At 38.3% G+C, this 24,635-nt stretch overlaps 1 protein-coding gene across 1 annotated transcript; it reads left to right on the top strand.

Annotated features, from left to right (window-relative positions):
- Positions 1 to 8,777: 8,777 nt before the first annotated feature.
- Positions 8,778 to 20,153, top strand: LOC135207894 (gamma-interferon-inducible lysosomal thiol reductase-like). The gene is made up of 5 exons (XM_064239808.1): positions 8,778 to 8,994; positions 13,148 to 13,297; positions 17,925 to 18,107; positions 18,518 to 18,673; positions 19,958 to 20,153. The coding sequence occupies exons 1-5, from the start codon at positions 8,905 to 8,907 to the stop codon at positions 20,123 to 20,125; spliced, it is 747 nt and encodes a 248-aa protein (XP_064095878.1). The 5' UTR covers positions 8,778 to 8,904; the 3' UTR covers positions 20,126 to 20,153.
- The last annotated feature ends 4,482 nt before the right edge of the window (positions 20,154 to 24,635 follow it).

A 24,635-nucleotide genomic window follows, 5' to 3' on the forward strand; every position in this document is an offset into this window, starting at 1 on the left:
TTTAATGGACTATAATTTGTATCAATCCATGTTTCCCAATTACCCTTTGCAACCCTCTATGGAGATGGTGTGTGATGTGCAAGCCCATAAATTAAATACCTTGGGTTGTGCTCAAATACAGTTTACTCTCGGTGACAGAGTACTAACAGAACCATTTTTAGTAATGAAAGGAATTGCGTTGGGCAACAGACTTTTGCTGGGTCATCCTATGTGTAGGAGACACAAGATTTCGATCCATGCGGGTGTTAACGGGATAACAGTCGGAATACCTGGTGTTTTTCTGCCTTATGAGGACGTGATTAGAACGGAGGACATGGAGATTATTGAAAAAGGAGATGTGCTCAGTGATAGTAATGGCGTTGATACGGGTGTTACGGAGAGAGGTAATATCAAAACCCACGATAGGTGATATGGGAAATGATTGCGGGGATTCTATTGGAGTTCACGGTGATAACAATTGTGGTGATGATATTATGGGTGGGGATGAGGATACTAATATTGATGTTATTTCTGATGCTAACAATGTTGGGGATAATACTGCAGGTGGTAATGTGTATGGGGTGGTGGAAAGGGGAGATACTAACCACAAATATAGAGGTGTTTTATCTGAGGATATTGTGTTATTACCTGGTTCAAAGACTATGGTAAAAGTCAAATTGAAGGAAGTTAGAAAACCTACGGATGTGTGTGTTATTGAAAATAGCGAGAGGCTTAGAGGGGTTATTCTCACGGCATCGGTGAACAGTGCATCCATGTATAGGGCCACATGGTTGGAGTTACTAAACTGTAATGATACAGTTAGGAGATACCAGAAGAATACATATATATTGGATTTCCAAGATTGGAGTCGTGATACTGGTTCAGTGGCTATCGTTGAGGGGAAACCTGAGTTTTCAGAGGCAGAAATGCAATCAAGGAAACGGATATTTAGAGAACATTTAGCCAATGCGGATTATAGTGAACATGTTGAAGCGATAAGCGAACTCTTGGCAGAACTTGGGGATACGGTAGCCTTACAAGGTAATAAATTGGGGTTGACTAATGTGTTAGAGCATAAGGTAAATTTGGAGAGTGGCACAAAACCTTTTTATATTCCTGCATATCGCATACCTTTCAAAATCAGAGAACAAGTAGAGAAAGAGGTCAATAGATGGGAGGAAGAAGGAATCATTGGACCTAGCGTTTCTCCTTACAACTTTCCCTTGTTAGCGGTTCTGTCCACGTATGCGTCGATTTTAGACGTTTAAATGAAAAGACGATCCCTGACTGCTATCCAGTCGAGTGCATACCAGATCTTTTTGTTGAAATTGGGGAACGTAATATTTATAGCTCAATTGATTTGGCGCAGGGTTTTTTGCAGGTCCGTCTTAGTGAAAGTAGCAAGGAATATACCGCTTTTTCAGTGCCCAAGGGACACTATGAATTTACGCGAATGCCTTTTGGTTTATCGGGCAGTCCGATGACTTTTACCAGGTTGGTGAACACAGTTTTGCATGGGTTATTGGGCAAAAATGTTTTTGTGTATATGGATGACATATTGGTCGCAACAGACACGATCGCGCAACACCTGGAAGTGCTTACAGAAGTACTTAGGAGGCTTAGATTAGTGGGGTCGAAAATTAAGCTAGCCAAGTGTTCGTTCTTGAAAAAGCAAATTACATATCTAGGCCATGTCATATCTAAGGAAGGGGTTAGAGTAAATGATGATAAAGTCAAAGCAATAGCAAATTTTTGCACCCCCCAGATCAAAGAAAGAGATTAAGTCATTCCTGGGTATCACCGGTTTCTTCAGGAGGTTTGTGAAAGGGTTCTCTAATATAGCAGCTCCCCTAACAGATGTATTGCGGGAAGACATTCAATTTCAATGGAAGAAACCCCAGGCGGAGAGTTTTCAAAAGCTCAAGGACGCGCTAAAGAGTCCCCGTTTTGAAGTTTCCAGATTTTAGCAAACCTTTTACATTAGTGACCGATGCCAGCCAGGAAGGTATAGGTGCTTGCCTTATGCAAAAGTTTGATGGGAAATTCCATCCCATAGCCTTTTATACCAGGAAGTTCAGGACAAAGGGCAGCAACGAGAGATCAATGGCTACCATAGAATAAAGAAACCTTTGCAATAGTGTCGAGCTTAGTTCATTTTAAAATGTTACTGATGGGGAACAAAGTAGAAGTTCTTACAGACCATAAGCCATTATTAGATCTTTTTAATAAACCCGATTTGTCGCCTAAAAGAGCTCGATGGTTTTTGACTATCAGAGATTTTGAGGCAAAGCTCAAATATACAGAGGGCAAATTAAACGTAGTTACAGATGCTCTTAGTAGAAGTTTTCATGACACAGAAGGATTCCTAGTCGCGCAAGTCACTAGCGAGGCTATACAATGGGATATGGGTCTCATAGAGAAAAGGCAAGATAAAGACAAGATTCTAGCAGAAACGAAAGCGTTTCTTAGAGGGGAATTAGTCAGGAAACGTTTTAAGTTGCCTTTTTCGGGTTTGGAGTTAGAAGGTAATCTATTGGTTAGGAGAATTAAATATAAATTGAGAACCAGTGAAAGTAAAGGAGATACGACACAGATCGTAATTCCAAAAGTCCTAATTCCAATGGTTTTGGACATAGTTCATTGCAGGTTCGGTAGTCCACACTTGGCAATAGAAAAAACGTATGATGAGGTTCGTGCTAAATACATTTGGAAAAACATGGGGAAAGATGTGGAAAATTTTGTGAGGAATCGTGCAGTGTGCAACGCATGTAGCCTGCAAGAATAACTTCATGCAAATTAGGATCGTATCCTATACCGAGTAGACCTTTTCAGAGAATACATATGGATATCCTGGGGAATTTTTGTGAGTCTAGGTATGCGAACAGGTACTTGTTAGTTATAATAGATGAACTTACAAGGATAGTAGAAATTTTCCCACTTAAGCATAAAACGGCTGAAGAAGTAGCCATAGCGTTTTTCAATGGTATCATTTGCAGATACAGCTCACCCGAAGTTCTATTGACTGACAATGGTAGAGAATTTGTGAACAAAACGTTGGAATGTTTAGCGAAAGTCATGGGGATACAGAAAGTAATAATTATTCCATACAGACCTGAGGCTAATGGGTTGTGTGAACGGGCAAACAGGAAAGTGCTCGAGGCTCTCAGGAAAACTGTAGGTGGTAATAATAAGAATTGGGACAGAAAAGTTGATGTTGTTAGACATAGTATTAACACTATAGTTAGTGATTCCATTAAAATGTCTCCATTTGAAGCTTTGTTTGGTTGTCCAGCACGAGGCACATTTGATTTGCTATCTATACCTCATCATGGGGAGGATACGATCGAGGTGTTGGTATCCACAGCGGGAGAGAGACATGCTTGTCTCAGCCGTAATCTCGAATCCACAACCAGGGAGATGGTACAGAAAAGTATTAGTACAACATCTGATCCCAAGATCAATGTTGGAGACAAGGTATTTTTAAAACTTAACGTGAGAAATGAACTGAACTACAAATTAGGCCCAAAGTTTGAAGGTCCTTTTAAAGTCATTGAGGAGAAAATTGGAAACAGATTTGTAGTCTTAGAGGAAAAAACAGGTCGGTCGAGGTTAACACATATCTCGAAATTGAAAAGAATTGGTTGCGGTGATTAATATATTGTCACGCAATTGCATTTTTTCTCTTTTTTTCTTGCTGCCTGTTTTTTTGCAATTTGGTGGTAAAATGTTTTAACATTTTTTTTTCTTTCATTTCCTTCTATTGTTTTTTTCTTATAATGCGCAAATCTGCGGCGTTTTGGCGTAAGATTTCGGGGTTAATATTTTATGTGAGAATTTTGTTGGAAATACGGCAAATTTTTGTTTTAGCTGAGAAACGTGATGATAAACATGTGATTATTCCTGACTGGACAAATCTGTAGTGCGGTTCGAAAAACCTGAGGTGTTCACAGGTGGATTTTTGCTAATAATGCTGTGATGAATCCAGTTGCTGATTTTTCCCTTTGGAGTTGATTACTCGGAAATTTGCACTATTCTTGTAGATGTTGACTATGGCATTCCATGGAAATGTATCATGTAAGGGGATTCTTTTCCGGTCGTTTCAGGTCGATGGAATGGTTGCGGTAGCAAATTCCGTAATGGTACGTATTACATTTTTGGGGATAATATTCGATTATGTATATGTTTTCCTCTCCTGTGTGCATTTGTAATGAGGAAGGTCTATTATTTTCTTTTTTTTATTATTACTTGATGTAAATGTCGTCCGAGAGAATTAGATAACTGACAGGTTTTTTTCTTTTTTTTCTTGTTCTGTCAGATGCTGAAATATTGCTTAATCATCGCCCTGGGGTTGATGGCGCACGCAAAGACGAAAGTACGTCTGGGTCCTGGAGTGCTTATTAAGGAAGACCACTTAGTATGGTTGTCATCTGATAAAGTAACAATAAGTATCGAGTTCGAGAGCCTGGGTTCAGCCAGATTGGAACTCGAGGAATCGCGGAGCAAAGTTGAAGGACTGGTAACCACGTTAAACGAACTTGAGACAACAAGAAATCTGTCCGCATCACTGGGACGTCTTTTAGCAGAAATAAAAATAACTGCAAACAGGGTATAAGGCAAGATCATGGAAACACTCACTTGGGTCCCAGAGACAAAGCTAGTTGGGGGGAGGGACCCGTCTAGAAGACAGAAAAAGGCAGTACTGCTGTTGGCGGCCGGGGGTGTAGCTATTGCAGCCATAGCTGGAGTAGCAATAACGAGTTTGGTGAAGGTTGGGATATTAGAGGCAGAGCACGCCGAACATGGTAAAGCTCTGAATTCTCTAAGAGTGAGAAATGAGAAATTAGAAAACGGATTTAATGAGTTGAGGAAATCAAGTAACATATTACACGCGACAGTAAAAGGAGTCCGGGAAGACCTAAATGTCACCATTACATTTTTCACTATACACACTACACTGTTGAATGTTGAAAGAGAAACAGAATCTTTGTTGAATGAGATTAAAAGCCAAGTGGAGGCAGTTGTAGCAGCTTCACGGGGGAAAATTTCAAGGGAAATGTTGCCGTTGGGAACTTTGGAGTCAACTTTAAAAGATGCAGCGTATGAATGGGGATCAAATATTATTTTTACGGGGGATTTACTTTATAGATACTATGGGATTTTAAAGGTACAATAATCAGATAAGGGGTTACTTGTTGACATACCAGTCAGTGATAAAAAACCGTTTCACAGCTATATATTTAGGCCATTTCCTAGTTCTTTCCAGGGGTCGGTAGTGGTTTGGACAGGGGTAGAGATTATGTATATATTAGGTGAAGAATTCCAGTCCTCGGCAGTTGACTATGAACTAGGATGTATGTTAGTTTATGATAGATGTGTGTGTGAAAGTAAGATATTCACTCTTCGACGTATTGACCTGTCAGGTTGCGAACTAAAATTAGCTCATGAGAATTTACCGACTCATTGTGACTTTTGAGAATTCCCTGATCCATGTCAAGTAATATCAACGGAGACAACGACAGCAGTCTTCTGCACCAGATGCAAGATTTCTACTATATGCAATGGGGACAACAATTCACTCATCCTACGGGGATCCCAGTTGTTTGATGGTTCCTGCCATGTTCTCTCGGATTTCTTCATGATGCTTAGTCAGTATGTCTACGACTCGTCCACGAAAGTGTTTCATAAACACTTACATGGAAACCATGAGGTGGTTCGAATTCTGCCTACAGCGGAGACTGTTTCAGTCCCGCCGCTGGAAGATAGTGACGAAGATGAGTTTTTCTTCAATGAACATTACACAATTCCAATAATAGTGATCATGTTAGGTGTTATACTGATCACATTTTGTGCGCTAGGAGTTCTTAAACTTATGTGCATTCGGCGAGGCACAAGAGCTCCAGCAACGGAGGTAGCCCTAAATCATGTGGCAAATTGATACATTGTGCATTAGTTGCTGATGTGGTGTGCGACATGAGTGCACAAAGGACATAGGTGGCCGAGCCATCTTACAAGTGTGAATTGATGTGTTCGTGACGTGTCTTGCTTGGAGACAGAGTGAGCTGTAGAGGCAGCCTTCTTGAATGAAGGAATCTGGTGTGTATACATTTTTAAGCTGGAGGCTGTCCGTACTGTTGCCAGGGGCAGTTTAAGGTGTGGTGAGTATGTACATTCGTTTGTACGGATGTCAAAGGTCTAACCGACCGAGGCACTTGGGGGAAAGACACATGCCTTTTGTGATAGGAAGGAGGACGGTTGAGGAAACGCCAGGTGTCGGGAGAAAACCCCCCATCTCAAAGATGGGCTCTATTCCATGATATTAGAGACGGGATTCTCTATCTTGACTAATACAATGAAACAAGTGACATTTTGGGTCTGGGAGTGAATACTTAGCCAGGAGAGTGGAATGATAACAAAATAGTTTTCTTTGTGGGGCAGACTTGGGTTTTGTCACTATGACTTATTAATCAATTCACTCTATTTTATGTTCATCTGCTTTGGGTAATAAATAGTATATTTTTGTATTTATGTGAGCTTAATAGCCTAGTGACATGCTTGCAGATAGAGGGCGCCGCCTGCTGCCACAGGTAAGAATTGTTAATTTGTGTAGGTTTGTCAAAAGGGAGGGGGTTAGATATATATATATGTGTAATATATATATATATATATATATATATATATATATATATATATATATATATATATTATATATATATATATATATATATCTATATATATATCATATTTGTATGTATGGTTATATATACGTATATATATTATTTATATATATATATATATATATATATATATATATATATATATTTATTATTATTGTATATATATATATATATATATATATATATATATATATATATATATATATATATATATAGAATACAGAACAATAACAAAGGAATGACACTTGAACTATGTCATTAACTCTTGGGAGTAAAACACTTACAAATACCTATGTGTGTATATATATATATATATATATATATATATATATATATATATATATACTATATATATATATATATGTGTGTGTGTGTGTGTGTGTGTGTATAATATATATATATATATATATATATATATATGTATATATATATAATACATATATATATATATATATATATATATATATATATATATATATATATATTATACACACACATACATATATATATATATATATATATATATATATATATATATAGCATATATATATATATACATACGTATATATATATATATATATATATATATATATTATACACACACATACATATATATATACACATAGGCATTTGTATGTGTTTTACTCCCAAGAGTTAATGACATAGTTCAAGTGTCATTCCTTTGTTATTGTTCTGTATTCTTAAAATTGGCAAACAGTATATCTACGAAACTCGCCTCGTTTCAACGAGACACTTTTTCATCAATTTACCTGCTTTTCAGAGACCCTGAGTTCGAATTCCATGTGAAATGTGACAATAGTGAATTGAAGTCAGCTTTTCTCATCGATCCTTTGCCATGTACCTACAGAATATGAGACTTTGTGGACCGGTAGGGCCGTGAAAAGGATTTTTGATAAAGGAAGAGTTTTTGTGAAGGAAATGATTCATCGTGTAGCTTATTCATTTTTAAAACTACAGGTACAGAGAGTAACGCATGCACAGCTAAGATGCTGTTCATTACGTTTTACAAAACATCCACTCTTAATAACCTTCCATTTATTCCCTTAAAAAACAAAAAGTTTTAGGACCTTCATGACATTAATTAATTAGCTTTTCTCATATTCCCTACAACATTTTAACTCTATTCCTATAATTAGCCCTAGCTCGTAACATTATCATTTATCTTTAACTGATATAATGAAGAGTACGTTTTGGTTATAGTGTTCCACACTATTTTTCTTACTCCTATATAAAAAAACTGACCCCACAATACCCCGTTGGATCAGGCCTTATAGACAAGGCACAGAGTAGTACCGTTTCTACACGAATCGTAGCCGAAAGATTTGTCCCTAACTGTCACTTTAACATGAACGGAATTCGAGATTACCAAATCACAGGTTCAGCACAGCTCTCTGCATTCCCCCTTCTTGCTCCTAACGGTCTCTTTGTCATGGAACGAATACATTATTACCATATTCCATGAGCTCCTGTTGTAATCTTCACATGAAACCGTTATGAAGTTTTTAAAAACCTATCTCTCTTAACTGGAAGGGTCAAAATAATATTAAGATGATATATGTCTACTTCAGCGTCTTTTCCTCGTTAAGCCTTTCGGTTATAATAAATCAAGCGGGGAATAGAGCCTGCACCGAATACGAAAGGAAACCGAACGAGCACTTATAGTCTCAAAGATAGCATCTCCCTTCGTCTCTCTTCATTCCATACGAAGGTCAGCATTTCTTCCATGTTAAACCTTCAATTCAAATCTCGGATTTTCGAAGTGTGGTCGTACAGTTGGCAGTGCCGAATTCTGTCGAGGGGCCCAGATATTCAGGAGTCGTACGGTGGGTGATCCAGCGCCTTGAATGGAATCGACTGGCTTTGTCCGGACACGGAAACGTTTTGAATGACGAAATTTACTTCCATTTTATATTTTTGTTGGAGAAATCTTTACCAAAATATTGAAACAAACACTGGCATAGTATGCATCATCGAATAAATGCTACGTACAGCGTTGCATTATGGATTCTCTCTCCTTGCCGGCAAGTTTCCGTGATTTTGTCCAAAAGGACAAACCACGAACTCGGTAGAGGTCGAGGTTCTTCTGGCCGGGTGGGCCCGTTATCCAGGAACCGGCAACCGGCGTCTGTATGTTGTCTAGTCAGGTGCTGTTCTTCGCTCGCTTGACAGAAGCTGCGTTGTTGCTTCAAGGAACCCTCCACATTCCCTGTGCAGTCTTCCTCAAGTCGTCATGGATACTAAATCCGCAGCGCAGACTCTCATGGTATTAATGTTATCGGCTTCGATTGTGTGGCCTGTGATGACTTACATAATTGCCAAGGTACGTAAGGGCATTTTCCTTATTTTTTTAGTTTAAAGAACTTGGGCATCAAACTGCAAGAAAATCTGTGCGTGTAGGTGTTGTGGATAGGAATATCCGATTTACGTGCACTTGCATATATACTCTTGCAAGACATCCTATGTCCATTTTTTTACCAGTGATCAGGAGCACAGAAGGAAGCTCGAAATATATGGTCGCAACGTTAAAATAGTGTTTCATGGGCCTTTTATCTTCATATTATACCGTTGCATTACAGTAAAAAGACATTCATATATATAGTATACAGTTATTTACCACAATGCCCTCTTAACTTCTAAACTTCGTTGCTCTTTTTTTTTTTTTTGGATACGTTTGTCACTACAAAGCCTTGAGAACCAACTTAAAAGAAATATGACAGAAATCATGATGACCAGTAGCTGTAAGCGAACCAGCCGTAGAGTAATCACGACGAGGTCACCTTGCCGGCCTGACCACGAAGGTCGGCAAGATGACCTCCTCGTGATTATGACATCAAGATTTCTTCATAATACTTTGAAGTTGGTTCTGAAGGCTTTGTAGTGACAAGTGCATCAAGAAAAGAGCAAAGAATTTGAGAACTTAAGAGGGCATTGTGTCAATTACAATTACATATGAATCTGGTAAAAATGACCGGTAGGTTCTACACATATATAGTATACTATAAATATATATATATATATATATATGTATACTATAAATATATATATGTATATATATATATATATATACAATATACATATCTATATATATATATATATATATATATATATATATATATATATATAATATATATATATATATATATATGTATATAAGTACAGGAGTGAATTTTTGACACTCATACATACATAACTTCATTTCTTTCACAAATATCTACAATTGAATGATGCACTACACTTTAGAATAAGCTTACATCCTAGGAGAATTACACGTGATAAAGAAGTGGTCCTGTCGAGTGCTCACAGTCGACTGTTTTTCTTTGTTTTTAAACCAAAGGTTCAGAGTCAAATCATGGGCGGGACAGAGGCACTTATTGGTTATAATGACCTTTCGTTGTAGTTATTCCTTAAGTATTGTGAATTCTATATTAAAGAAGATTTATGGTTGTATGAAGTACATATGTGTTTAGTAGTATATATTTCTGGTTCTCAGCAATAAATTTCTGACTCCCATCGGTACCAAATCTGTTTCTTAAATGAAAGACCACTGTGGTCTGATTCCGAGATGTGAGTCATATATATATATATCTAATATATATATATGATATATATATATATATATATGTGTGTGTGTATGTGTTTTCCCCTAGTAGGATCTCTCCAGAATAATAAGACAATGATTATGATTAAGGTCATGTTCATATGTCAACTAATGAATCCAAAATGGATTCCTTGCGCTGAATATTTCCCATATTTCGTTGTTTCATGCATCTACATATCCTTTCTGCATCGCATCAAACCATCTTAAAAGCGCCTCAGTGGCGTGGTCGGTATGGTGTTGGCGCGCCACCTCGGTGGCCGCGAGTTCGATTCTCGGGCATTCCATTGAGGGGGGTGAGAGATGTGTATTTCTGGTGATAGAAGTTCACTCTCGACATGGTTCGGAAGTCACGTAAAGCCGTTGGTCCCGTTGCTGAATAACCACTGGTTGCATGCAATTAAAAGATCATAAAAACAAACAAACCATCTGAAACATAGTGCACCATTTATTTACCTTCATCTCGAATATCAAGTCAATGGCCCCTTTGTGCTTGCTCCATATGAAAAGGGTTCATCTTCTGAATAATAATAATTATTTGCACATACAAACATACACTCATTTCGTGGTCCACTACGTCCTAAGTCTTCCTTCTTCTCCCAATCCTTTCAAATTATACGTCCATTTTACAACCCTATCGCCCATGATAACCAAATCATTTAGAAAACACCCTTATCCTTATATACGAGGCAATGTCACTTCTGACAACGTTACCTTATCAAGAGAACAACGTCTTATTCATTCTTTTGCGTTCTTTCCCTCATACAGACATACCTTGACACATTATGATCAACGTTGACCATTGTTATGTAGTACCTCACTGGTAATCGCATCAGCTTTTATACATACATACATACATACACACATGCAAATACATGCATATATATATATATATATATATATATATATATATATATATATATATATATATATATATATATATACACATACATACATACATAAAACATCAGGAGGATCATTGATAAAACATTCAGGAGTCCCAGGAAGACAACAGTCTAAGAATTCTACATGCTTTATTTATGTGAAAATTAAAAGTTTCATTATGATAAATTACAAGATAAAAGCACAAATGATTACCAAAAAAACAGCTAAAATTAAATAATTTAAAACCATGAAATAAAAACAAAACATGAGTAAATGAAGCATGCTACCTATTCAAGGAAAGGAAAAGAGGCAAGTGACCGCAACAGTTCGTACATGCCCAGAAAACACTTAGGCCAGAGAGGAGACGAAGAAACATTAGAGCTTAAGCCTGGAGAGAGGTGCTTGATAAATAAAAACAAGGGTCGTTAAGTAGGCGGTTTGTTTAGTAGTGCCTATTATTGAAAAATATATTTTTTTCCACTGTAATTTTGCATTTGGGAATGACAAAAAAGTTACATTTGCAGAAATATATAGTGGGATACATGCCCTTAGGTGGTGCCTGGGGTAACCTATGGGCATATCTCCCACTATGTATTTCCCAAATGCAGTTTCTTTTGTCATTCACTACTTGATAAGGGTGGGAGCCAGTCCACCGAAATATAGTCCATAGCTTTAAATCAGAGTATTTTAATGGGCCTTTTATACATGAGATAATATCCGGTTTTAACAGAAGAATTTATTTACACACACACACACTCATATATATATATATATATATATATATATATATATATATATATATATATATATATATATATATATATACTCGTACTTGAAACAAGGGGGAGTGCAGAAAAGCATTATACGAGGGTTGTCCATAAAAGAAGGTTCCCAAAAATTTTTCACAATGGAAAACATGATTATTGGCATTGAATAATACATTTTTGGAAAGCTTAGACTTTTTCCTATTTTTCGACATAATCACCGTTGAGATCAATGCATTTTTGCATGCGGGGTACCATCTTCATTATGCCTGAATCGTAGAACTCTCCCGCCGCTCCGCAAAGGTAGGTGAAGACCTCTTCTTTCAGCTCCTCTCCGGTTCTGAAATGCGTTATGGACGTCTGTACGTCCGTCTTTGAATTCTCTGCACCATTCCGCACGTGTTGTACGCTCATATGCTTTTCTCCGTAGATTTCACATAGTTGGAAATGAATGTCCACCAGTGCAGTCTTTTTTGCACACACAAAACGAATTACAGAGCGTTATTCGCACCTGGCAGGAGAAGCGAGTGGGAGTTCCTTGTCTATCGGCTGCCAAGCCATGGCTGAGCGTCGCAGACAGCTCACGGGGGGGGGGGGGGGGGGGGGTGGGGGGGGGGGGGGAAGCTAGCACACGCAGTGTCGCCGGATCCCGCGTAACACTGTTCCTTTCAACTGCAGCTCCTTATCAATCTTATTATATGGACAACCCAAGTATATTGGGTTGTATCTCCATCCTTTCTACACTTGTGTACTCCTTCAACCTTCGTGTGTGTGCATCTCATTTTCCTCAATGGTCATTTTCATTTCTTCACCAAACTCACTAAATGTCTTACTTCATTCATTTTCAACCTTTTCTCTCCAATTAAATTTGGTATCTCTTTTCACTTTTGCTTCAGCCACATACTGATCAAATAAACCTCCATTCATTCCTCTTCTCACCATTACTTGCTGTAACTTGCTTTTCCATCTTAACTGTATTAGCTCATAAATTTACAAACTTTTCCCCCAAGGTATTGGTTCCTGCTCACGTTACAATGTGCACCTCTCTTTTTCAGGTTCTGAGAATAAGACGAAAATCATCTTTGGATTTCTCAAGCAGGTTGCTTTATGACCCTACAATCTCCGAATGTGCACAATGAAAGCCTAAATATAGATACTGGAAAGAGGCACCATAAGGTTAAGGGATCATTTACACGTGTAGTCCACTCAATCCTTTCTCTCTTCCGCAGATGACAGGAGCGGAGCCAGTCAAGGTTTCATTATATGACGAGACTTACTGCCCGGCATGTCGCCAATTCGTCAAGGAGCAGCTAGGACCGACGTGGAAGGAACTCAATGGTATTATGGCAGTCGACATCGTTGCTTACGGCTGGGCTGAGGTGAGACGAAACTAATCTTAATCTTTGTTGTATAAGAGGGATCTTTCCTAGATACTGACCCCTAAGGGTTTTAGGATATTTACAGTCTTTTGTTTATGTTTTTACGGCAATCATCAACGGGCTTGTACTAAACACGCCACAAAGGTGGAGACATACTGGGTTAAATCCTTGGTGGTATCTATCTAGGAAAGATCCTATAAGTGATGATACGTACTTATCTCTGCAGCCTGTATTACATTTATTCTTGTGTCGTCAATGCCCTTCGTCTCCCCTTTCTGTATTCGTTATCGTACACTGCTCTCGTGATCTGCCAGACTGCAGGAAACTAGTGGCCTTCTTCCTAGACGCATTCATGTATATCATTCTTGACCTCGTGATGAGTCGCTGTCATGACCAGATTTCATTCTCTTCATAACAAGAAGCGAAATTGAGTTGAGTTGAATATAGAATTTAGGGCAAAGGCCAAGCACTGGGACCAATGAGGTCATACAGCGCTGAAATGGAAACTGACAGTAAAAGGTTTGAAAGGTGTAACAGGAGGAAAACCTCGCAGTTGCACTATGAATCAAGTGTTAGGAGAGGGTGGAAAGTAAGATGAAGAAAGACAATATGAAAGGAGGTAAAAATAAAAGGAACGAAAGGGGTTGAAGGCACGCTGCAAAGAACCTAAGGCCGGGCGCACATTGAGACGCAGGCGACACAGGCAACGCAGCACAGAGCAGGGCAGAAAACTGCATTTCGCTATTTTAAATGGAAGCACGCACATTGTCAAGCAGGACAGCACAGGGCAGGGGCAGACCTGCTCCGGCCTGCGTCACGCAGTGTTTGAAACGCAGTTTTCTGCACACATGCGGCACAGGAAGTAACTTGCTCAGTAATCCACATGATATCATCCTCGGACTGACAACGGGAGTGTACGGACATTTGATGATAATAGTAGTTCGGTCGAAGAAGGGAACCCACAACTCAGCACTGCTTCACGTTAAAATCCCGGACTCGACGATGAATTAGATGATGGCGGTGAGAGTATTGTTGACCCTACAGCTCATGCAAGAGTAGTAAAGAAAAATCAGAATGATGTTACTGCTGTGCTCAAGGAATCAATCTTGATAAATCATGAAGAGAGAGTTAAACAGAGGGCACTTGATAGGAAAAAAATTGAGGTAAAATTTGGACAGAAAGCAAGAGATCCCCTTTATCATTTTTTCATGACCATTTACACAACGACGGCAAAAATGCCACCAGCCTTACAGCAAAAGATAAAACGGGATGTATTTCGCAAAGTTTCAGACGCTGAAGAAACCTTGCTAACCATGTCTCCTTATCCCCAAAGCCATTCCTCCCACTCATCCTATGGTCCTACTTGTCGTGCATATACACCTACTGATGCATCTACAACTGACATATCACAGTCTGTCCTGTGCTTTCAGAACAGTATCAGGACAAATCCCCTGATTTTCCACCAAATTATTATATGATGTGAAAGTCATAATTATGTCTGATGATTTTGTTAATTTCTGATGAATCTCTCGGAAAGACCTGAGTGCTTATCAACAATGTTTTCCCTGTTATTTTTCCTTTTTACGATTATCATTATAATGACATTATGGAGGCAGTATTGCAGGTAAAAAGAAAAGGGAATTGTTCATCAGTGGACTTTTTCCTCTCTTCCTATATTGCAGAAAGACAGACATGAAGGAAAATAAAACTGAAATTAAAAACTCAGCCAGTTTTTCTCTACTCCCAATTGGTTTTTGCAACCTTCAGATGATATGTCACTTTGCATCATGATATGCACCTCATCAAATTGTACTCAGCTTAATCTGAAATCATTCTTGAATCTTGCATCACTGAACTCAGATGTTAAACCAAATGCACTTGGCCATGTACTCACTCGTCTACACAGTGATCTCTTTCCCCTACAAATGGACATTGTAAGAATACCCACTGTAATATTGTGGAATAAAGGTATTATTATTATTATTATTATTATTATTATTATTATTATTATTATTATTATTATTATTATTATTATTATTATTATTATTATTATACAATAATAATAATAATAATAATAATAATAATAAAATAATAATAATAATAATAATAATAATAACAAAGTATTCTCGAATTCATTTTCCGAGTCAGATTCTGAGCTGAGGTTTCTCAGGTAATCATAAGCGGCAGCCATGATCACAGGACCTACATAGGATGACAGACTGCTCTCAATGTGCGCACCACGCCTACACTGCCCTGTGCTGACTTGCCCTGAGTCTGCCCTACTCTGCCCTGCCCTGTGTCTCACTGTGCGCCCGGCCTTTAAGTAACGCCTACAGTGCACCGCATGAGGTCCACTGGCGGCACTACCCCTAAGGGGAAGAATCGAAATTAAATGCTTTATTTTCCCCAAGGGTAAATTTAACCCGATATGTGTCCACCTTTGCGCTGTGTTCAGTACAAGGCCGTTGGGAATTACCGTAAAAACATAAGTGTAAATATCATAAAAATAATCATGCCCCCCCCCCCCCCCCCCCCACACACACACACACACAGATAGTGACCCGAAAGTTCCTCTTGTTCCTTAATCAATTAATATTCCTGGAGAAATTGCGGTCTCTGCTGTCAGCTATAAAGGAAAGTGTCTGTCATTTTCGCTTTTCGTTTATTTCTCTTTCATTCCTAGCAGTAGTTAGATTAAATCTGGATTCATTTTGCCCCATCTCAGGGTAGTCAAGACCTTGAAAGCTTCCAGCAATGTCATATCGACGCCACCAAAACATTTCCACTCTTGGAATTTCCAAAGTGATGTTTTGTTGCCAAGGGCTGTTTAAGCTGAGCCGGAGTCTATCTATACATACGTGTCTGAGCTGAGCGCCTCATCAGAGCTGCAGTGGATGATAGGCAAATCGGAAGAAGCAAACAGCCTGAAGCGATGATGGGGATTAATCGAAAAAAGTCCATCATCTCTCGGCTCATGAGGGAACTCAGACGCAGCGTCTGCTCACGTGGACAGTGAATGATGTCATTAGACCCTGCGTTAGACGTAATATGTTTTTGAATGACGGCGCTTGCTATTTAAGGCCGTGAACAATTTAATTTTTAAAAAAAGCAAAACTAGAAAACCCGTAGAATTATAGTACATCAAAATACAAAAAATATGAAAAATAAATATCGCTTTTTTTTTTTTTTTTTTTTTTTTTTTTTTTTTTTACTAAACTAAATAAATAACAAAGCCAATTGTTTTGACATTGTACCCTGTAAGGACTCTCACCTTCCAAATATTATCATTCAGCAGAGAAGGCAACAAGAGGCAGTCACAGCCATAAGGTCTGAATTATTTAACAGGTTCCCTGTATTATAATCCTTAAGAATCGAAATGGCAACACTTGCTTTCCCGAAAAGCGACTTCCTAGGCAAGAGACTTGCCGAGTTTTCCTAGAATCGACAGAGAGAGAGAGAGAGAGAGAAACCCTCTGTCCTATGCTTTAACCCCTTACTCCCTCTTCTTCATTTTCTTTCAGCCAAACTTCCCTTACATCCCTATCATGAAAATCTGTACACTCACCCGGGTCCCAAGCCCGGATATAATTGGAAATGGGTCATAATGAGGCCCCAAAACCTATACAGTAAGATTAGATATACGTCGGTGCTCACGCTACATTCAACCCTAAGAAGTAAAACATGCGCCGAAGTTTCTACGGCGCAATCGAGTTTTCTGTACCGGGTACTATAACGTATGAAATTCTCAACCACGGGCCATGAAACTCTCATTCGCGGCCCATGAAACTTTCAGCTGCAGCCCGGTGGTGGGTTATGTTGTTGGCACCTATAGTGGTACCAGATGCAAGATCATGGTTAACTTTATCCTTAAATAAATAAATAATTAAAAAACTACTGAGGCTATAAAGCTGCAATTTGGTATGATTGATAATTGGAGGGTGGATGATCAACGTACCAATATACAGACCTCCACCATCAGTAGTTTTTAAGATCTGATGGCGGACAGAAAAAGTGCGGACGGACAGACAAATAGCCATCTCAAAGTTTTATTTCACAAAGAACTAAAATCCCAATGGCGACAGTTTAAAATATCGCTCATTTAACACAGTCCGAGTCTTTATTACTAATTCTTCGTAGATTATGTTTGAGATCTACGAAATATATTTAATCTGACTGTAATGGTATATTCAGCTGCCTCTAGTTATACTTTAGTTACCAAATCCACCAGAGCTGAACGAAATGTCACAGGCATTTTATTTATTATGACCCTTGAATATTTTTTTTATTTGTAACTTTCTTTCATATTTTCATTATTGTTAGACAATGTAGTAATGCATACAGGGATACACGCACACACACACACACTCACACACGCATATATATATATATATATATATATATATATATATATAAATGTAATTGTTTTTTGCATAAATATAATACATACACACACACAAACACACACACACACAATATATATATATATATATATATATATATATATATATATATATATATATATATTGTCATACAAGCACACACACATATATATATATATATATATATATATATATATATATATATATATATATATATATAAATAAATAAATTCTCTTATTCTTGGCAGGAAACACCTCTGGAGACTGGATACAACTTCACATGTCAACATGGACCTGATGAATGCACTGGGAACATGATACTGGAGTGTGCCAAGGCCCATGTCTCTCACCGGCACTTTGTCAAACTTGCCATTTGTTTCATGAGTGAAGACTCAAATCCCCTGCCTTCTCCTTTGGTTGTGGGAAGAAAGGTAAGCTATCTTTCTTGTGCGTTGTTGTCCTTCAGAGTATATTATGCAAGTACGCTCATTGTGAGAAGAGTTGTAAGTCTCTTTTGATGGTCATATGAATTGGGGGCACTCACTATAGAAATATGACAAGGCTGTTTCTATTCCTGTGTTCATTATTCATTGTAATTTTAAAAGTTGTTGGTTTCAGCAAATGGAGCAATGACAATCAGCATACTCCATACTGGAAGCTGAATGAAATTCTTACAAAGATAACTTTATGGTACATAGTCGAAATTCTTCCCTAAGATATCTGACATGTCTTAAGTGTCAAATAAGGCAAATCTATCTTAAACCACAAATGATTGGTTTGCCTGCACTGTTCAGACTAAAGAATAAGGAATAATTAATCATTTCTATTTGTTTTATTGCAGTGTGCTCAAAGAGTTGGCGCTAAAAACAACTGGTCAGCTATTAAAACATGTGCAACTTCAGTTGAGGGCCTGGAGCTACTTCATGAAGCGGGAGTGAAGTTCCATTCCCTGAAGGATCCCGAACCAACTTGGGTTCCCTGGATCCTTATCAATGGGGTAAATATCAAAGGCTCTAGAGTTTTCGCTTTAAGATAGTAAAGTATGCAGACGAGTCCCCAATGCAGCGTACATATTTGAGCTTATATCAAAAGCTCTCCTCTTGACTGTATTAACGGAAAGTGATTCACACCATACAATTTGAGAATGAAATGTCTTTAGGTTTAAGATAACAAGTTCCATTTCAATCAATTCCTCTGCCAGAAGTTTAGTTTCCAGACCATTTATAGTAATCCTATTCAGGCACAGGTACACATTATCTCTCAGGACCTTCTTGGTCTCTTTACCTAATAATTGCAGTTCAACTATATACTGTTTAGCCCGGGTTTTGAGTAAGATGTTGTTCATACCTACTCTATAGTTGTTGATTTTTAGACGTTCACAGTGGCACTAAAAATTTGCTCCCATTCTTATTTTTATTTTTACTTATGTGACATATTTAAAATGTCTTCCTTTCACAAAATATTTTTGTTTTGTTTTATATTATCTTCTGCCACATTCATTCCCCTCCATGCTAGTAGCATAAAAAATGTCTTAAAAACTTGACAAAGTGTTTACATTCCCCACAAGGTGTACTGCTTGCGGCATGCATCTTTATTCCCCATTAGGTGTACTTTTCGAAGCATACATCTTCATTCCCCACTAGGTGTACTGCTTGAGACATGCAACTTCGAATAGTTCTCATAAGTTTTTTCCTTAATTTTGAATGCTTCAGAATAATGTATCTCATAAATGCACTGCTTTCAGTTTTTTTTAGTTAATACTTCATACACTGTGGTTCTGTAAACCCATTTTTCTTGCCATCGTTGCAACTGAAGCCATTTATTATTTAGCTTTAGTATTTCCTCATTCATACGTAAAAATAAGGTTTGGATTAATTTGCCATCCCACTTTGAGTAGTCATTTTAATATTGACCCAATAGTCTTTTGACTATTCAACATCCTCTCCTTAAAGTTCGCCACAGAATACCTTGCCACTATGTGTACTCTAGTGTTACAAGATACATACTTGTCCCCTTGACCTTTCATGAAATATATTCTTACCTATTCTCCCTTAATCTAACCTACACTAGAGTGGCCATCTTATTATTTTTCCCCTTAACCTATATGAAATAAAACATCCTTCCCACTAAAACAAGGACGTTGATAGTATGTTAAATCGACTAGAGACAGCTGAAATGAATGGAAGCATATGTATGGGAACTTTATCAACTAGAGAGGTTGATTCAGTTTCGCGTATTGCATTGAGGCCAGGAAACCCATTTCTTTTCTCTTGTTTTACAGAAACAAAGTGACAAAGCAGAGGAAGACTTGAAGAGCGTCATATGTAGCACATACGAAGGTCAGCCACCTGCTGTTTGTCCGTCGATCAAAGCTCAGGAAGTTCAAGGCGATTCCCCGTCAGATTCCGAGACCCCAAGTGATTCAAACAATCAGTCATCAGTTGTGTGATTTTCCAGTATAAAGATACGACACAGAATACAGCTTTGATTGTCCAGCTTCTCTTCCGCTTATATTTCCCTGCCAAAGAACCATCAGAATAGCAAGGTCCTTAACTCAACAAACTTCTAGACTAAGAAACTTTGCGACTTGGGGTAGATGTTCAGAAATTTTACAGAATTTTTGCAGATTAATAAGGAAGCGTGAAAATATATCAAGTGCCAGAATGCCAAAGGAGATCCAAAGCAAGGTAGGTTCCCAAAAGATTCAAATACCAAGCAAAATCTCCAAAAAGCTAAGAGTGGTCGCGAGTTCGATTCTCGGCTATTCCATTGAGGAGTGAGAGATGTGTACTTCTGATGATAGAAGTTCACTCTCGACGTGGTCCCGTTGCTGAATAACCGCTGGTTCCAGGCAACGAAATAACACCTTACAAACAAACGAAAGGCTAAGAAAAGAATATGCGACTGTCATTCAACCACGTGATCGTTCACAATATTAAACCAGATGGATTAATAAACATTCCATATCAAGATATAAAGAACACAACGCAATACTCAAAGCCCACTGATTTTACAAAGGATGAGAATTTATTTTCATCTCATAACTTTATCTGTCGAACGGAAATATTTTTGTAGAACTGGAACCTTTTTGTTGTAGGGTAAAATAGATTAGATTAACACCACTGTCACCAGAAATTATTGTTATTAATATTCTGTAGATGAAACTTATTCATATGTAACAAGCCCACAGGGGCCACTGACTTAAAATTCAAACTTCCAAAGAATATGGTGTTCATTAAGAAGAAGTAAGAGGAAGTAAAGGGAAATACAGAAAGAAGAGATCTCACTTATTAAAATAAATTTGATAAATACAACAAATATAAGATGAATTCTTCGCGATTTTCAAATATTTTCGACTCTCAATATAAAAATGAAGAGATCTTGAATGAGGCTCAAATTACAGAAAATGCACTTGTCACAATCAACATAGCAAACACAACAATTATACAATGAAGACTTGGAAACCTTGATATCTGAAAACGGGGCGCTTATCATCATCACTAATCTTCACTGAAATTAATTCATGAAATCTTGCAAAAACTGATTATGGAATAGAATGGAATATAAGACTTAAGCCAAAGGCCTAGCGCCAAGTTCTATGAGGTCATTCCACGCTGAAACGGAAATTGAGAGTAGAAGGTTTGAAAGGTGTAACAGGAGGAAAACCTCGCAGTTGCACTATGATAGGAAGATGGAAGAAAGAGAACATGAAGGGAGGTACAGCAAAATGAATGAAAGGGGCTGCAAAGAACCTTAAGTAATGCCTACAGTGCACCGCGTGAGGTGCACTGACAGCACTAAACCCATGTGGAATAGAAATTGATTAAAACGAATCCAATTTTGTAGCAACATCCCAATACAATTTTGAATTTTAGATCTTAGCATAATCATGGCTCTGGATATATATTTACTTACAAACACCTAAAACTACCGAACATGAACGTATCACATGTGTTTACATTAATAACTGTTTCCATATTGTTCTTTGCTAGCAATAAGTTCAATTGGTTTTATATAAAAAAACAAAAAGTAATGGGTTGGCTACTAAACTTTTATCCCGAAACGGGGCACTGCTTACTGTCCATTACGCGGCTCACTGTAGGCACCTCAGTATACGACTTTGCTTTTTGATTTTCATGTTTCTTTTTGGGTTCTTCGTTACCTAGCTGTCCAACTTCTTTGACACCGCCCTGCCCTATGAGAGTCCAGTAACATTTATCAGTGGCCACGATGAATTCGTTTTTAACTCTCACAGTATTATAATAATAATTACAAATGACATAACTAGTTGTTATGGATCAGCCTCTTCCCTCAGCTCCAGGTATTATCCCATAGGGAGGTGGTGCCGTCAGTGAACCTCATGCAGTCCACTGTAGGCATTACTTAAGGTTCTTTGCAGCGTGCTTTCGGCCCCTAGCTGCAACTCCTTTCGTTCCTTTTACTGTATCTCCATTCATATTCTCTTTCTTCCATCTTACTTTCCACCCTCTCCTAACACTTGATTCATAGTGCAACTGCGATGTTTTCCTCCTCTTCCACCTTTCAAACCTTTTACTGTCAATTTCCATTTCAGCGATGAATGACCTCATAGGTCCCCGTGCTTGGCCTTTGGCCTAAATCCTATATTCAACTCAACTCAACTCCAGCTATTACCAAAGCGGCTTAGAACGTCGTGAATCGTTTGTCAATGCATGAAGAAGTCGTCAGCGTTAAGGCACATCTCTCAGTTCATGGAGATGTAAAGTATAAAGTAAATTTTGTGCGAACGTAAAAGAATCTCAAAACTCCCGTAAATGAACGTGGTCATCAAAAGACAGTAAGTACGTGTCAGCTTCGATGATTTGTGTGTTTGTTTGTATGGTGTTTTTACGCTGCATAGAACCACCGGTGGTCATTCAGCAACGGGACCAACGGCTTTACGTGACATCCGAACCACGTCGAGAGTGAACTTCTATCACCAGAAATACACATCTCTAACCCCTCAGTGGAATGCCAGAGAATCGAACTCGCGGCCACCGGGGTGGCAGGCCAAGACCATACCGATCACGCCACTGAGGCGCTATCAGTCAGCTTCGTTGAATCATTTAGAGTAATGCAACACCTTAAGCGATCTTCTGCGAAAGGCGGCTGAATGGATTACTATCATTACTGTCTAGAAAAGGACTGACAGCATTTCGAAAAATAGGGGAATCATCAGGAAAACCAAAAACCTCGCAATGTACTCAAGTAAATAATCGAAATCATCATTTCGTTAATCAAAGAGAGTCGCCGGCCATTCTCAAGTTGTATTTTTAGTCTAACTCGTAAAGCAACCGCAAGGAGGCATGATGAGTCCCACAAACAAACAAAAAATGTGTTCTCACTGGTTTGTTACTGGAGAAACAATTGCGGCATGCTTATTAAGGAGTATCACTTCAATATTATTAAGCTTTTGCAGTGTTATCTGACAAAGGTAAAGCTAAAACAAAATCTTTATTGCTGTCATGAGTTGGTGCTCACAAATCATCATTATTCCCTTTTGTATTATACATCGAATTTTCCTTTACGGTGTTAGACGTGAGTTCGTTTTCTCCTTTCTTCCGGTCTTGGTCGAAACCGGTAATGTAGCAGTCTCCCTCCACTGCATTTACGTTGCTGCTACCGTTCTCCTTACTGTCTCCCATTATATGCGGTACAGCCCAACGCGTCTGTAAGGTAAAGAAAAAAAAAAGGTGGTCTAACTCTTCTACGGATTTTTCACACCAACACGGAGCTCCTCCCTCCTTCCTCTGCTTTCCTGATCGAACTTCCTTCCTTTGATTTCTTCCCAAGAAGCTTTGTTTTGCTTGTGTTGGTTTTCAAGCCTCTTCTCTCCCTTCAACTCTTCCATCTTATAAATATTGCATCATCGTCCCATCAATTGCTTGTTTGTATGGCGTTTTTACGTTGCATGGAACCAGTGGTTATTCAGCAACGGGAGCAATGGCTCTACGTGACTTCTGAACCACGTCGAGAGTGAACTTCTATCACCAGAAATACACATCTCTGACCCCTCAATGGAATGCCCGAGAATCGAACTCGCGGCCACCGAGGTGGCAGACCAAGACCATACCGATCACGCCACTGCCGCGCTTCCCCTGGGCTCTTCCACTTTCCATCTTCTCCAGAGCTCTCCCAACTTCTCTAATGGTTCCCTTGTCACGCCAACAACATTCTCCAGTTCACATTCATGCCCTTCATTCATATTATCAAAATATTGCCTTCATCGTTTTATAACTCCCTTCTCTTTGTCTCCTTTTTCATATTTTATAAACATTGCACCTTTCAATATTTCCAATCCTTGATCATCCAGTTCAATATCATTCACATTTTCCTTCCTGCTTTCTCTGTATTCTCTGCATTTCCCTTTTCCTTCTCTTATTTCCTAATAAATGCCATGTTTTTTGGAAGGTTCAATTTCAAGTCAATGCCTCCGTGGGTTTGTTCCGTATGAAAAGGATTCCACTTTTGAAAAAAAAAAAAAAATTAATAATAATATTCCACCGTGCCGGAAATTTGAGTTCAATCTTCCCACCTCTTCGTCTTTGCCATTGCCTCTCCTCCCAGTTCCCATTTCTTCCCTCTTCCTTGCTTATCCACTTCTATCACGTCTTCCTCCATTTCACGGCGGACTGGAATGTCAATTCCACTCTGTTTTGTCTCGCCAACATTACACCAGAATTCATATGTTTCCATGTCACTGCCGAATCTTTTTGTCGCGTTTCCCGATGTGATGCTCTGAAACATTTTCAAAATTAACGTCTAATGGAGCCGACAGAATTGGCGTAGTTCCTTAATTCATTGTTCGTTATGAAAATAATGCCATATGCAGGTGCCAGATTATTTACTTAACAATAAATAACATTTCCTTTCAAAGGTGCTATACTTCAAATAAATTACATTAGAATTGAGTAGACTTATTCAACGTATTAAAGATAATT

Source organism: Macrobrachium nipponense, chromosome 34, assembly GCF_015104395.2.
Source record: "Macrobrachium nipponense isolate FS-2020 chromosome 34, ASM1510439v2, whole genome shotgun sequence".
Taxonomy (NCBI): Eukaryota; Metazoa; Arthropoda; class Malacostraca; order Decapoda; family Palaemonidae; genus Macrobrachium; species Macrobrachium nipponense.

Bases quoted from the DNA above. Each gene is read 5' to 3' on its own strand.
- LOC135207894 (XM_064239808.1), top strand. From the start codon at position 8,905: ATGGATACTAAATCCGCAGCGCAGACTCTCATGGTATTAATGTTATCG. The intron at 8,995-13,147 runs GTACGTAAGGGC...TCTCTTCCGCAG, and splicing joins TGACTTACATAATTGCCAAG to ATGACAGGAGCGGAGCCAGT. The intron at 18,108-18,517 runs GTAAGCTATCTT...GTTTTATTGCAG, and splicing joins CTTTGGTTGTGGGAAGAAAG to TGTGCTCAAAGAGTTGGCGC.